Raw genomic sequence first — 17,023 nt, forward strand, 5'->3', positions numbered from 1 at the left:
GCTCAGCTTTTGAGGAGGAAAGAACTTGGCTAAGAAAGTCGTGACCAGCTTATCCCAAGAGTTCAGGCTATCTCTGGGTTGAGAGTCCAACCACACTCTAGCTCTGTCTCTTACAGCAAAAGGGAAAAGCATGAGCCTGTAGACTTCAGGATCTACTCCATTAGTCTTAACAGTATCACAGATCTGCAAGAATTCAGTTAAGAACTAAAAAGGATCTTCAGATGGAAGTCCATGAAACTTGCAGTTCTGCTGCATCAGAAAAACTAGCTGAGGTTTCAGCTCAAAGTTGTTTGCTCCAATGGTAGGAATGGAGATGCTTCTTCCATGTAAATTGGAATTAGGTACAGTAAAATCACCAAGCATTCTCCTTGCATTATTATTATTTTCGGCTGCCATCTCCTCTTCCTGTTCGAAAATTTCTGAAAGGTGCTTGCTGGATTGTTGTAATTTAGCTTCTCTTAATTTCCTTTTCAGAGTCCTTTCAGGTTCTGGATCAGCTTCAACAAGAATGTTCTTGTCCTTGCTCCTGCTCATATGACAAAGAAGAGGGCACAGAAAAATAATAATAATAACAGGGATCCTTTATACCACAGTATAGAGGTCCTTATGTAAGTGGAAGAAAGGAGGGGGAGAAAAATTGTAATGTAAAGAAAGAAACACAAGGGTGAGGAGAGCAGAGATGTGAGATGAGGAGATGTTAGTAGATGAATAAATAAATAGAATAAGATGAGAGAGGGAGAGGATTTTCGAAAATAATTTTTGAAAAAGAGTTAGTGATTTTCGAAAATAGTTTTTGAAAAAGGTTAGTAATTTTTTTCGAAAATTAAGATTTAAAAATTGAAATAATTAGTTAATTAAAAAGAAATTTTGAAAAAGAGGGAAGATATTTTCAAAAATAAGAGAGACGGAGTTAGTTAGGTGGTTTTGAAAAAGATAAGAAACAAACAAAAAGTTAGTTAGTTAGTTGAAACAAATTTTGAAAAGATAAGAAGTTAGGAAGTTAGAAAAGATATTTTGAAATCAAATTTTTGAAAAGGATAAGATAAGAAGATATTTTTGAAAAGATATGATTGAAATTGTTTTTGAAAAAGATTTGATTTTTAAAATCACAATTAATGACTTGATTCACAAGAAATCACAAGATATGATTCTAGAACTTAAAGTTTGAATCTTTCTTAACAAGCAAGTAACAAACTTGAAATTTTTGAATCAAAACATTAATTGTCATTGTTATTTTCGAAAATTTGATATGAAAATAAGAAAAAGATTTTTGAAAAATATTTTTAAAATTTTCGAAAATAACTAAGAAATTTGAAAAAGATTTGATTTTTGAAAAAGATTTTGAAAAAGATGAGATTTTTAAATTGAAATTTTGATTTGACTCATGAAAACAACTAGATTTTAAAAATTTTTGAAAAAGTCAAATCTAATTTTCGAAATTTTAAGAGAGAAAAAGGGAAAGATATTTTTATTTATTTATTTTTTTTTTGAATTTTGAATGATGAGAGAGAAAAACATGAAAATGATGCAATGCATGAGATTTTTAGATCAAAATAATGAATGCATGCAAGAATGCTATGAATGTCAAGATGGACACCAAGAACACTATGAAGATCATGATGAACATCAAGAACACATTTTTGAAAAATTTTTTATGCAAAGAAAACATGCAAGACACCAAACTTAGAATTCTTTAATGCTTAGGCACTAAAAATTCAAGAATGCATATGAAAAATAAGAAAAGACACAAAACATGCAAATGCAAAGATCAAACAAGAAGACTTACTAAGAACAACTTGAAGATCATGAAGAACACTATGAATGCATGAATTTTCGAAAAAAAATGCAAGATGCACATGCAATTGACACCAAACTTATAACATGACTCAAGACTCAAACAAGAAACACAAAAAATATTTTTGATTTTTATGATTTTCTAATTTTTTTGTATTTTTTCGAAAATTCTTTGAAAAAGAAAAATAAAGATTCCAAAATTTTTAATATGAATTCCAGGAATCTTATGTTCTTAATCTAAAGCTCCAATCAAAGGGTCAGGCATGGCTTAATAGCCAGCCAAGCTTTAGCATGTAATAGGTAGATCATGAATCAACAGTAGGTGGATTAGCACCAACTAGCTTGCTCTTGATAACAAATTGGAATCCTCAGTCCAAATGAATTTAGACATGGCTTTACAGCTAGCCAGGCTTCACATGCTTCATGAAACACTAGAATTCATTCTTAAAAAAATCTGAAGAAAAATATATTTTTGAAAACATTTTTATTTTTTTTCAAAAACACAGGAGAAAATTTTGAAAGATTTTTGAAAAATTTTTGAAAAGAAAACAAAAAGAAAATTACCTAATCTGAGCAACAAGATGAACCGTCAGTTGTCCAAACTCGAACAATCCCCGGCAACGGCGCCAAAAACTTGGTGCGCAGAAATTGTGATTACACTTTGATTATGTAAAATTCATTGCTCTTTCTTTCCCTGGTAATGGCGCCAAAAACATGATGCCAATACCATGGTTCACAACTTCGCACAACTAACCAGCAAGTGCACTGGGTCGTCCAAGTAATACCTTACGTAAGTAAGGGTCGAATCCCACGGAGATTGTTGGTATGAAGCAAGCTATAGTCACCTTGTAAATCTCAGTCAAGCGGATATAAAATAATTATGGATTTTTCGAAATTAAATAATAAAAGAAGGATAGAAATACTTATGTAATTCATTGGTTAGAATTTCGGATAAGCGTGTAGAGATGCTTTCGTTCCCCTGAACCTCTGCTTTCCTGCTATCTTCATCCAATCAATCTTACTCCTTTCTATGGCTAGCTTTATGTAATGCATTACCATTGTCAATGGCTACTTTCGGTCTTCTCTCGGGAAAATGATCCAAATGCCCTGTCACGGCACGGCTAATCGTCTGGAGGCATCACCCTTGTCAATGGTTACATCCTATCCTCTCAGTGAAAATGGTCAACGCACCCTGTCACGGCACGACTATTCATCTGTCGGTTCTCGATCATGCTGGAATAGGATTTACTATCCTTTTGCGTCTGTCACTACGCCCAGCAATCGCAAGTTTGAAGCTCGTCACAGTCATTCAATCATTGAATCCTACTCGAAATACCACATACAAGGTTTAGACTTTCCGAATTCTCTTGAATGCCACCATCAATCTAGCTTACACCACGAAGATTCTGATTAAGAGATCTAAGAGATACTCATTCAATCTAATGTAGAACGGAAGTGGTTGTCAGGCACGCGTTCATAGGGAATGATGATGATTGTCACGTTCATCACATTCAGGTTGAAGTGCGAATGAATATCTTAGAAGCAAAATAAGATGAATTGAATAGAAAACAGTAGTACTTTGCATTAATCTTTGAGGAACAGTAGAGCTCCACACCTTAATCTATGGAGTGTAGAAACTCTACCGTTAAAATTACATAAGTGAAAGGTCCAGGCATGGCCGAATGGCCAGCCCCTCTGATCTAAGAACCAGGCGTCCAAAGATGATCCAAAGATGTTCAAAGATCGTTCAAAAGATGTCTAATACAATAGTAAAAGGTCCTATTTATAATAAACTAGCTACTAGGGTTTACATAAGTAAGTAATTGATGCATAAATCCACTTCTGGGGCCCACTTGGTGTGTGCTTTGGATGAGCTTGAGTGTTACACGTGTAGAGGTCATTCCTGGAGTTGAACGCCAGTTTTGGTGCCAGTTTGGGCGTTGAACTCCACTTTGCAACTTGTTTCTGGCGCTGGACGCCAGAATTGGGCAGAGAGCTGGCGTTGAACGCCAGTTTGCGTCGTCTAAACATGGGCAAAGTATAGACTATTATACATTTCTGAAAAGCCCTGGATGTCTACGTTCCAACGCAATTGGAAGCGCGCCATTTCGAGTTCTGTAACTCCAGAAAATCCACTTTGAGTGCAGGGAGGTCAGAATCCAACAGCATCAGCAGTCTTTCTTCAACCTCTGAATCTGATTTTTGCTCAAGTCCCTCAATTTCAGCCAGAAAATACCTGAAATCACAGAAAAATACACAAACTCATAGTAAAGTCCAGAAATGTGAATTTAACATAAAAACTAATGAAAACATCCCTAAAAGTAACTAGATTCTACTAAAAACATACTAAAAACAATGCCAAAAAGCGTATAAATTATCCGCTCATCAAGTACTCAAGGTGCTTCCATAGCCACATGTGAAGAATCAATTGAAGATCATAGCATGAAGGAGAGATTGGAAACTCCGGTGGGAAATGAGGGAGGTTATTTGTATTAGAACAATTGGAGGAGCCTATGATCATTGAAGAAAAGAAAGAAGTGGTTGAAGATTTAGGAGATGTTGAAAGTCCAAGGGAATGTAGCATCATGGAGCACTCCTCCAAGAAGCTTGATATTGATGTTGAAGAGGGTGCGCAACCTCTAAGGCATATCGTCGTTGGAGACTTGGAAGAGGTTTATCAAGAGATGGATTCAATCATGGATGAATTTCTATCTACAAGTGAATCCTCTCCCGTTGGACATGAAGTTGAAATTATAGAAGAATGTGCACAACCTCCCATACCGTTGATGAGCAACGAAGAAGAGAGTGAATTGGAAGAGAGCCACTAAAAGGAAAAAGTTGGCATGGTGTATATGAAAATTGAAGAATATGAAGAGGTTGATCAAGAGATGGATTCATTCATCAATGAATTCCTATCCAAAATTGAATCACCTCCCATTGGGCGAGAAATCGAAGTTCTTGAAGACAACACCAAGCCAAGTGATAAAAGAGAAAAGGTTGAAATTGAAAAAGCTTGCGAAGAGGTGGAAACAACTAAAGATGAGCCTAAAGAAGTAGACCTCGCCTTGTCTAAGTGTGGGGAGGTCTCCCTCCCTAAGTCACCATCCAACACAACATTCAAGTGGGTAAAATTCTTATCCCTAAGCTTTGCTTTCTCATTTGAATATGGTTTAATTGAAAATGATGGTCAACTTAGAGCTCTTTGTGGAGTTAAAAGTAGAAGAGAGTTGTGTAGTGGTTGGAAACATCATTATAAGCCCATGACGGTTGCAAGCTCAAAATTCAAGAGCAATGGTTGGTGTGAAACCAAATTGCATGGGTCTAGGAAGTTGTTTGGAAGCTTCTTTGAGAATTCTAAAGTCATGCCACCCGGATGGACTAATAATGATCAACTTCAAATATTTCTTTTTTTTCTTTTCTTTTTTGTACATATTGGTTAAAATAGTTTAATTTCATGTTTTGATTGATTTGTTGAGTTTTTTTGGTAGTTTAGTATGTTAAATAAGATTTTATGGTGTTTTGGTAGTTGTTTGGAGGTTTAGAAAAAAAAAACAGAGCATCATCCGCGCGTACGTGCACTGCGCGCGTACGCGTGCATCAAGCATTTTTGCCTACCCACGCGCACGCGCCATGTACGCGTACGCGTGGATTGAGAAATTCCACCCCCAAGCCAAAAACCCGAGAGTTGTGCGAACGCTGCGCGCGCATTGTGCCTTTGGCACAAAACCACTCGTGCGTACGCGTACATGACGTGTACACGTCAATCTCAAAAAAAAAAATTTAATCCACGCGTAAGCACGCATGGCGCTTACGCGTGGATTTGCGCCCTTCTTTTTTTTTCTCCTTTCTCCCTTCTCCTTTCTTCTTCTTTCTTCTTTTCTTCTTCTTTCTTTCTACCTTTCTTCTTCCTCTCTTGAAAAAAAAATTTTTTTAAAATTATAAAATAAATAAATAAATAAATAAAATACTAAAAAAAATTTTTTTTCTTTTCTTCCATTTTCTTTTATTGCGTTTGCTTACTTTCGTTCATTGCATTTTAATTTTGATTTTATAGCTTGTTGTAATTTTCCTTTTTTAAGTTTCTTATTTTAATAATGGTGTTGAATTTTTCTATTCAATCATTGAGAATTTCTTGCATTATTTTGGTGTCTCTTGACTTGTTTGATATTGTTAGGTGATGGAACTTTTAAATCAATGCTTAATCTTGTATGACTCTTGTGTCTTTGTGCATTGATATGACCTAATATTATTTTTCATGACCCACTCTTTCTTATTTGAACTTGATGCTCAATATGGTCTTCGTGCTTTGACTTTACTCTTGCATCAAGCTTAATAATATGCCTTAGCCCATATTGTTTTCTCACTCACATGCTTGGCTACCATGTAGTAGAGAACCATACTCTTATTTGGCATTAGCCCCCACTTATATTCTCTTTGCTTTGCTATCTTTATTTAGGCTTAATTTTCTTTCTCTTTCTTTCCTTTTAGGTTGGCCACCAAGAAGGAAGAAAAGGAAGAGCTTTTAAAAGGGGCAACAAACAAGTCATCCGCACAACCCTTTGAAGAAACTCATCAATTGTAACTACCCGTCCACCTTGCTCTTCTTTGCGTGCACCGAAGACGGTGCAAATTTTTAAGTGTGGGGAGGTCATCCGACCGATCTACATGGGTAACAATTTCCTCTTTCAACACCAATGTTAGCTAGTTGTTGCATTGCATGATAGGTTGCATGTTAGTTAGAATTTGTACATATTTTTACCAATTCTTTCCTATTAGGACTACTTGATTAGGGTGATGATTTCTTTTCCAAGAAATTATTTTTAGGGCAACCTACTAATTTGAAAACTTTTTGTTGAACTTGCTTGAAAGAATTTATTTTGGAACATGGTTTTTGAGCTAAGAACACAAGCTTGTGAGATTTGAGCCTAATGGTGTGGTTACATCTTATGACCACTTATTTTCCTTCTTGTGTGTAATTGTTCTCTTTCTATGATTGTAATCTTTGATTTGTTTGATTCTTTATGTCCATTATTTTGTGTAGACATGCATTTATATGATTGAGGCCATTATTTCATTTAGCTCACTTACCCAAATAGTCTTACCTTTTATCTTCCATTGTTAACTAATTTTGAGCCTATGCTTAACCCAATTGTTCTTTATTTTAGCACATTACAAGCCTAAAGCGAAAAACAATAAAAATTCCTTGTTTGGATCTTTGATTAGCTTAGGCTAGTGAGAGTGCTTATTATTCAAGTTTGGGGAGATTTGGGAACATTGGTTGGGATAAAATGGTGTTTTGTATTTCTATATTTGGGAATTGAATGCATACTCATGTATTGATTAAAGGTATAAACCTTATGCATTGATGTTCTTGTATATTGTTTGAAAGAAAAAAAAGAGAAGAAAGCAAAAGAAAAAGAAAAAGAAAAGAAAAAAAATAGAAAAAAAAAAAGAAAAAGAAAAAGCAACTAAAAGGGGACAAAATGCCCCAAAGTGAAGCTCAATAAAATCAATGCATATGTGTTGTGAAATGTAAGGAAAATGCATGAGTATGTGAAAAGTGAGAAAAATGGGTAGTTAGATTAGAACTTAATTGTATAGGTTATATAGGTTAGGTGGAAAAGTCTAGGTTAATCAAAGATTTAATTCTAGTCCACTTAATCATATATGACCCTACCTTGACCCTAGCCCCATTACAACCTAAAAAAAAGACCTCATGATACTTGTATGCATGCATGAAATAAATGTTGATTGTTAGATGAAAAATAAATCTTGAAAAGCATGATTAGGGGAGAATTGAGAGAATCGACCCTAAACACTTGAGCGAATGGAGCGCAAACACTTCCGGTGAGGGTTCGATGCTCAATTCCTTGATTCCCGGCTTTCATGAGCGTTCTTCTTGTAAGTCTACTTGAACTTCATTTTGATATTTAAATTGGTAGGATTCATGAGTCGTCATGGGACCTCAGCCCTACTTGTGCATGTATGTCTTGGAGATTGATTTATTCTTAACCAAGTAGGTAGAATCATTTTGCATTTAGTTGCATATAGGTAGGGTGCATTTAGTTAGATCTCATTGAATAAATGTTGATATCCTTTGCTTTCTCTTGGTTTAAGCATGAGGACATGCTTGGTTTAAGTGTGGGGAGGTTGATAAACCCCATATTTAGGGTTTATCTTGTGTTGAATTTAGAGGGTTTTGTCAACCTTTCTCCCATTTATCCAATGAAATAGCATGGTTTTGGAAATTCTCCTTTAATTGTGCTTAAGAGTGAAAACATGCTTTTTAGGTCCTTAATTGTTTGATCTTGATTTACCTTTTATTCCATTAGATTCCTTGATATATTTGTTAAGTGATTTCAGATTTAGGAGGCAAAGATCGGATCAAGAGAATGAAGGAAAAGCATGTAAAAATGGAGAACTCATGAAGAAATGAAGGAATCACAAAAGCTGTCAAGCCGACCTCTTCACACTTAATCGATCATAACTTGAGCTACAGAGGTCCAAATGACGCGGTTTCAGTTGCGTTGGAAAGCTAACATCCAGGGCTTTGAAATGATATAATATTTTCTATAGTTGCTACACGTATGATAATGCGTATGCGCACTATATGTGCACGCATCGTTGCTGCCATATGATCCACTTAAAGCAATACATGGCCAGCGAATTCTAAAGCCTTGTGGGCCCAATCCAACTCATTTCTGATGCTATTTAAGCCAAGGATTGAAGGGGAATTGATATACTTTACATAATTTCACACATTAGTTTAGTTTAGTTTAATTTTTGGAGGAAAAGTTAGTTTTAGAGAGAGAAGCTCTCATTTCTCTCTAGGATTAGAATTAGGATTAAGTTTAGATCTAGATCTACTTCTTCTCTCTTAATTTTCCTCTTTCATCCTTAATTGTTCTCTTATAATTATAGCATTAGGAATTCTTAGATCTAGGTTAATTTCATGCTTTGATTTGCTTTTCCTTTACAATTTCTTCTTCTTCTACATCTCCTCTCTCTAGTCTAGCATTTAATTCTTGTAATTCTCTACTTTTATGTTCATGCACTTTTGTTTCTTCTATTTCTCTTTAATGCAATTTATGATTCATGTTCTTTTATTATTCAATTGAATTGTTTTTGTTTAATTCCTTGCAATAGAGTAGTGTAGATTTACTTTCCTTACAATTTTACTATGCTTTCCTTTTATGTCTTCCAAGTGTTTGATAAAATGCTTGGTTGGATTTTAGAGTAGAATTTTATGCTCTTGGCTTGGGAAGGTAACTTAGGAACTCTTGAGTTACTAATGTCCAAGTAATTGATGATTGGGAGCCATTAACTCTAGATCTCACTAATTGATTTGGTGGAGAACTAGGACTTATGGACTTGGATTGACATAGCTCATTTGACTTTCCTTTACTAGTTAGAGGATGACTTAATGGGGTTGATCCTTGCCAATTCTCATGCTGTGGTTAGTGATTAGGATAGAGATCCTTGACCACTAACCCTTGCCAAGGCCTTTTTTTATTTGAATTTTCTTGCCATTTACTTTTCATGTTTCTCATCAAAAACCCCAAAATATAACTCATAACCAATAACAAGACACTTTATTGCAATTCCTAGGGAGAACGACCCGAGGTTCAATACTTCGGTTTATAAATATAGGGGTTTGTTTTAGTGACAAACAAATTTTTGTATGAAAGGATTATTGATTGGTTTAGAAACTATACATGCAACGAGAATTCATTTGTGAATTCTAAACCGTCAAAAGTCCTTCTCATCAAGCAGCTACAAGAGCAAGTGATGATTCTAGAAACTGAAAGAAAAAGGAAAAGTGCGGAGTCTGTTGTGTATGTTGAGAAATCTGAGGTGTGCGGAGAGGAAGATGTGTCAGAAACTTAGTCAAATTCAGGGATGGAAACTCGTACGGAGTCTCAAAAGCACTGAGTAGGTTGGTGCTACCTGAAGTGGAGGCAAGAGTGTCTGAGAAGAACATCCTCATTCAGATCCACTGTGAAAAACACAAAGGAGTGTTGATGTACATCCTCAAGTTCATTGACAAACTCCATCTCTCTGTTCTTAACACCACTTCCTTGCCTTTTGGAACCTCCATTGTCGACATAACCATCACTGCCAAGGTACATTAACTAAATTAAACTCATCACATTTACATTATTGAATAATTTATTATGGTTATTGCATCGCAACAAAAAATTATGGTATAATGAGTGGATATGATTTGACCCAAAACCTGGTGCTACATGTCCCACCAAAGTTCATATGTTAGTTTTTTGTGTCTTCTATGTGTTTGTGTTTATGTTTATGAGAGAGAAAAGAAGCAAGTTTTAGGATGGAAAAAAGAAAGGTGCTATGGAGAGTTCCCTAGAGAGTTGCTTGTACATATGAATATGCATCCAAATGGTATATTGCAAACTGTTGAGACGAAAGCCTTGTAACGTCTACTGTTTAATGATTTAATCCTTTCCTAGGTGATTAATATTTCGTCACCCAATACTCCTGGCTTGCGCATGCTTCAAGGAAGAAAGCAATTGAAGGATCTTGTGAAGAAGGTAGAAACTAAAATGTGATGGTTTCTTGTTCTGTTTCTTATCTTGCATAATTGTGAGATTGATTCTGGCCAATTTTCTTTTCTTGTGAAGGTACAAGCTGCTCGTGATGAAATGCAATGGGGTGACGAGGGTCCACCTCCGTTGCTGGTAAAAATTACTCCAGATTTGTCAAAAGACGACCTTGAAGACATTGCTGCAGTAAGTCTGAATATTAGTTTATTCTCCTATCTTCATCATATGCTGTATTAATAGCTAATACTTTGGTTACAGGTTGCTGTGGCCCTTAATATTAGTCTATACACTTTGGTACTCTCAATTGTCAAACTTGAGAACGATGCAATCTTAAGTTGTGCTTAGTTTCATTTGTTTATTGTGTCAAGATTTTATCAAATACAACCATTTCCAGACCAGATACTGTTAGTAGCAATCCATTAGCTTCAGAAGCTGGTGGGTTGAGTGGGAAGCCTCTTCTTGATCTCTCTACCAATATCTTAAAGCAGATGTATATCTTGACACGGGTATGTTTTTTGTTTTTTCGTTGTGATTTGTAAACAGAACTATTGTAATAGTTGGTTTAGAGCACCAAGTCCTATATCTTCAGTTCATTCTAGCATCCCTAAGGATGGTTCCTCTAATATAAAAATCTCACATCACTTGTTATGCATTGATTTTGACTAATTTATTAAGTTGGTGGAGCTAATTATATAGGATTCAGGAGCATCTAATCAGTTGTTGTGATCTGTCATTTTTACATGACAAGATCCATTCTCTTGGCATCAGTTGTCATTAATAATTGTCCATTTTTAATGTAAATCAGGGCAAGATTCCTTTGATTGGCTGTGGGGGCATTAGCAGGTAAAACTGCACGTTTCTCCTCTACTGCATGTGTATAGTTTGGTTTCTAGCTAGCTACCTACCTACCTATTATAAGTATTCTTTTTATGATTTAAAATTAGAAATAAATTATACAATAATTTCTCATAAGTTTTGGTATCAATTAGTGGTGAGGATGCATACAAGAAAATAAGATCTGGAGCAACTCTTGTTCAACTATATACTGCTTTTGCTTATGGGGGACCTGCACTTATTCCACAAATGAAGGTATTAAAAGTTGCACATGTTCAAGATTGGGGTATATGTCTACTAAATTTTTGTCTTTATATTCACAGGTGGCTGCTCTTGTTCCTAAAGGGGAGCTTGATGGTGAAATGGGGGATGCACACATGGCAATGCAGGCTAGGTTGATGAGCCAGGCCCTTTGAAAATTAAGCCACTCCTTGTCAGTTTCTCAATGTATATTGATTTTTATAAACCAGGTATGAGTTAAAAATCAGTAATTGCACTGTTGTCAGTCTTGTGTGAATATTTTTAATATTTTAACCTTTAGCAACTTAGCCAATACAGAACTTAGCCAATATAGTAATAAAGGAAAACGCTTAAAAAGAACATGGATTTGGATGAATCGTTTCCTTCAGAATCTTTTTAACTGTAAGTATATCAATTTTTAAAAAAGGAAGGGCAATGCTTCCAAGATTAATGGGGCCATAGTACTATATGAATTTTGCTACCATTTGGCTTAGATAAGTTTTTTATCACCAGGGAGAGTATTGAACTTATGTGGCATTTCTGAAAATCTTATATATCTTCTAGTCAAGTGTTCATCATGTATCTTTTGTACTGTGTTCTTTCTCTCTAAATACTTTTTACTGCTGCATCTAACTTTCAAATTTCAATACATATCATTATATCAATTGCAAATTATGTATTAATTCTTTCTCATTAAAATCTTCTTTTAAACTCAAAAAAAGAAAAAGTAATAATTAAGCTATTATATTTTTAAACCCCACTTATTGCCAGCTTATTATATTTCTAGTAATAAGGCATAAACGTGACATAAGAGTGTTTATTCAATATTAGTCACTACCGAAATACGATTCTTTATTATTGATAGTGTTGACATTAATAAAACCATTAATTTAATAATTCAATGTGTTTAAAAAAATTCTAATTCTTTCTATGTGGCTATTTATCATTCTCTAGTAGTGAAGACTCTTTCTTCCTGCAACAATCGATTTCAACAAGCCTAGCTACCTGGAGAAATTAAATTAAATTCATAATAATCCATAATAGAATAATGTACACATAATTAATAATGCATCTATTCTATAACTATAATAAGTAACTAATAGAATATCAAATGATATCATTTCTTATTAGTGATTGATTCAGTCTTATTACATGCCATCCAATCACTTTTCATAATCTTGGTATAACCTCATAACTAAACAAATCAATTAGAATGAAGATCAATGCTTTCTTGTCAAGGTTTCGAAATAAAAAAAACAAGTAATACTAAAGAATTAAACCTATAACAAGTAATTTCAATTCAGTCAATATTATAACAAGTAGTTGGACATAGATTTCAGACATTTCTTAGTTGAATTTTGAATTTTTTTTTAATTTTGAATTTTTTTTATATTAAAGATTAGCTACAATATTAATTGTGTAATGTTGGCTTCAATGTTATGCAATAATAAAGATAAATTATATTTGCATGAAGACATTGGCTTGCCCTTGCCAAAGGTTGCTAGTTCTAGCCACAAACGTAACATGAGATTGTGCTTTTGACTCATTTTTTTCTCTTTTGGGTATGTCACAATGTTGTGGTGTTCTAATACTTGTTATGTTATCTGCTTTTGCAGTGAATCAACAACAACTGCGAGCACTCTTGTGGCTTAGAGCGAGTTGTTCAATTCGATGATAGTGTCAAGTTCTATTCTCAGTGTACTTTTTGATAAGCAGACCTCTCTCTCTCTCTCGGAGTCTTATCCCAAGCCCCACAAAGGTATAAAACACTTATAAACTTGTTTACTAATTTTTACAAATTAAACTAATAGGTTGAATCTGCTATTAACAGATGGATAGAGCCTCTGTGGTGGGTGATGTCATTGAATATATAAGGGAGCTGCTTAGAACGGTTAATGAGCTCAAATTACTGGTGGAGAAGAAAAGATATTAAAGGGAGAGATGCAAAAGGCAGAAAGCGAAAGATGATGCTGCAGAGAGTTGTAACATAAAGTCTTTCAGCAATCCAGATGGATGCATAAGGACCTCATGGCTTCAAAGGAAATCAAAAGATAGCGAGGTTGATGTGCGGATTGTTGATAATGATGTTACAATCAAACTCTTCTAGAGGAAGAAGATTAACTGTCTGCTTTCAGTCGCCAAATTTCTGGATGAACTTCAGTTGGAACTTCACCATGTTGCAGGTGGACATGTTGGCAAATATTACAGTTTCTTGTTCAATAACAAGGTTGGTATTTCTTTTTGACATGAAACTAACAAGGGCAATCATAAATCTTTTGAATCACATTGTTATGCTTCTGTATTTTAACTATGGCCTATTTCACTGAGGCAGATAATAGAAGGTTCTTCAGTCTATGCCAGTGCTATAGCCAACAGTGTGATCGATGTTATGGACACTCAGTATTCAGCAGCAGTTCCACATACAGGTACCTATTAGGTTAAGGGGATAATAGTTTCAAGTTTAGGCACTGCAACAAAGTTCAAGTAACTAGTTACATGTGCGAAAATAAGAAAAGATAACTGTCTGTATTGCAAATTATGATCCGTCGAGGTTATTGAGTAACCTAAGCAGTCTCTATGCTAATACTTTTCAAAGTAATAATTAGTGGATATAATTTGCTTAATTATTTGTATAGGAATTATTACTTTTAATTTTTAATACTAAAAATTATATATTATGTTTGATATTTTATTTGAGTTATGTAATATTTTGTTTATGGGTTATAATTTTTTGTTATTATGAAACAAAAAATTGTTTGCTTAACATGGTAAAAATAATAGTTAAAAATGCATTTTTAAACGATAAAAATATCTTTTTTATTCAGTAAAAATAGCAGGTCATAAATGCCATTTTAAACAACATGAAATGCTATTTTAACTTGGTAAAAATGTTGGTTTCAAACGTCGCTTTAACCAATTAAAAAATGCCATTTTATCCAAAAATAATGGCGGTTTGAACCGTCATTTTAACCAACAAAAAAATGTCATTTTTTCCTGAAATAATGACGAGTTGAACCACCATTTTAACCAACATAAAAATGTCATTTTAACCGGAAATAACGGCGGTTTGAACTGCCATTTTAACCAATGAAAATACCGCCGTTTTATTCGAAAATAATGGCGGTTTAAACCGCTGTTTTAACCAACATAAAGTGCCGTTTTAACCGAAAATAACGGCGGTCTAAACCGCCGTTTTAACCAACTAAAAAACTGTCGTTTTATCCAGAAATAACGGTAGTTCAAACCGCCGTTTTAACATGTTAAAAACCGCTATTTTAATCATGGAAATTGTGGCGGTTTTTTAAAAACCGCCATAATAACCAAATGGCGCTTTGAATTCTGGCGGTTTTTGTTATCCGCCATTCAAGGTAATAGCGGCGGTTCAAACTGCCATAATAACCTTAAAAAACTGCCGTAATAACTAAAAGTTTTTGTAGTGATATGGCCATACACTTATATTTACCTTTGTAACCCACTTTTGAGCCTTTTAATCCCCCTTATATTCTAATTTTAAGCACATTATTCTCCCTAAGCAAAAAACCACTAATGTCCATATATTCTATCTTTGATTAGCTTGGGTTGAGGAGTGTGTGTTACTCAAGTGTGGGAGAAATTTGTGGAAAAATATTGGTAGAAAGTTTACTTTGGGTATTCATGGTAAAATTTTGAAAAAATAGGTAAACACTCATGCATTCATTACTTAAAACATGTGCATTTCTTTTTGGTGATAAAAGAAAAAGAGAAATTTTGGTGTACATCCTTTATTTATAAAAAAAAGAAGAAGAAAGAAATAGAAAAAGAAAAGAAAAGAAAGAAATGATAATAAGAATGTAAATAAAGAATGCATATGTAGGTGAATTAGAAAGAAGATACATGAGTGAATGTGAGAAAAGAAATGAATGGGAAGTTATGTTGTTTTCTTATGTGCAAATAGGTTAATATAGGATTAAGTGGGATACTTGAGCTAATCAAAGATACAATCTACTAGTACACTTAACCATATTAATCCTACCCTTTCCATAGCCCCATTACAACCCTCCAAAGACCTCATGATATTTGCATTCATGTATCAAGTATTTCTTGATTGTTAGATAACTAGCAAATCCTAGAAAACATGACTAAAGGATGAATTGAGTGATTAAGCCCTAAACACTGAGCGACTAGCGTGTATACACAACCGATGAGGGGTTCGATCGCTCAATTCTATGATTCCATCTCTTATCTTGTATTTTCTGGCAAGTTGTTGAAATTAATTTTGAAAACTTCAAATCACATCTTTGGACATTGGTCATATTGCTATATATTCTTACCTTAGCCCTAAGGTTTTATTTTGGCTTGATTGAGATTCCATTGTTTGTTTTTGCCAAACTCAATAGAGACCATAGTATAGATATAGATAGATAGCATTTTGCATAGTTGCATGCATATAAGTATTTGCATTGAATAAGTTGCTTGCCTTTTACCCTTCTCCTTTGATTATGATTAGCATAAGACATGCTATTGTTTAAGTGTGGGAAAATTGGTGAATCCATATTTGATGATAAATTTTAGTTTGATTTGAGTTGATTTCATCATATAAACCCACATTTATTCACCTAAATAGCATGCTTTTGTGTTTTCTCTCTAAATTATGTCAAATTGTGAAAACATGCTATTTTGTGCTTAATTTAATCAATTTTATTCAACTTTCATTCTATTCGATGCCTTGACGGTTTTGATGAGTGATTTCAGGTGTAATAGGTTGGAATGGCTTGATAAGAGTGGAAGAAAATCATGGAATTGGGAGAAAACATGAAAAAATCAAAGAAGAGAAGCATTTCAAATTGTGCCTACATACACTTTCTGTGCCTACTCAGAAGGGTCAAAATCAGCAAGTGTGCCTACGCAAAACTTCTGTGTGTACGCACATAATGGAAATCAGCAAGTGTGCCCATGCACAACTTTTGTGCATACACACAGGAAAAAAAATTAGCAAGTGTGCGTACGCACACGTCTGTGCGTACGCACAGGTACCGGCACGTGACTTCATTAAAAAGTCACGTCGCTCACGATTTGGAGGGATTTTTGGCCCATTTCTGAAGGTGCTGAAACATATATGAAGGGGCAAGCAACATAATATCAGAAAATACTTCATACAATACACTTAGGATAGTTTTAGGGTAGTTTTAGGTTAGATTTCCTCTCAATTTTCCGTAGGGTTTTAGTTAGGTTTTGAAGCATTTTATACTTCAAGTTTTGATCTTTGATTCTAGCCATTTCCATTGTAAGTATTTCCTTAATTTTCTCTTTTATTACACTACTTTTTCTACACTTTTTTATATTTCAATTTCCTTTATCAATACATACAGTTTTGAAATTTTGAATTCTAGTTGGTTGATTTGATGATTGTTGGCTATTTTATGTTTGTTTGAATTGCCTTTGTTGATTTTGATCATTTGTGGTTCATAGCTTTTATCATTTTCTCAATTTTGCTATGTTTTATGATTATGCCCACCATGTGTTTGATGAAATGCCAATTTTGATTATGGGGTTAATTTCCACCCCTTGGCTTGGGAAAATGAATTTATGGAACACTACAGTCATAATGT

General features: G+C 34.3%; 1 protein-coding gene and 1 pseudogene across 1 annotated transcript; both read left to right on the forward strand.

The window, feature by feature from the left end:
- Positions 1 to 9,815: 9,815 nt before the first annotated feature.
- LOC107614061 (dihydroorotate dehydrogenase (quinone), mitochondrial-like) lies at positions 9,816 to 11,594 on the forward strand. Its single transcript, XM_021109476.2, has 6 exons — positions 9,816 to 9,917; positions 10,269 to 10,349; positions 10,440 to 10,547; positions 10,730 to 10,867; positions 11,167 to 11,204; positions 11,351 to 11,594. The coding sequence occupies exons 1-6, from the start codon at positions 9,816 to 9,818 to the stop codon at positions 11,592 to 11,594; spliced, it is 711 nt and encodes a 236-aa protein (XP_020965135.2).
- A 1,263-nt stretch (positions 11,595 to 12,857) lies between these two features.
- LOC148548238 (transcription factor bHLH10-like) lies at positions 12,858 to 13,872 on the forward strand (annotated as a pseudogene).
- The last annotated feature ends 3,151 nt before the right edge of the window (positions 13,873 to 17,023 follow it).

Source organism: Arachis ipaensis, chromosome B8, assembly GCF_059453495.1.
Source record: "Arachis ipaensis isolate K30076 ecotype BB chromosome B8, ASM5945349v1, whole genome shotgun sequence".
NCBI classification, from domain to species: Eukaryota; Viridiplantae; Streptophyta; class Magnoliopsida; order Fabales; family Fabaceae; genus Arachis; species Arachis ipaensis.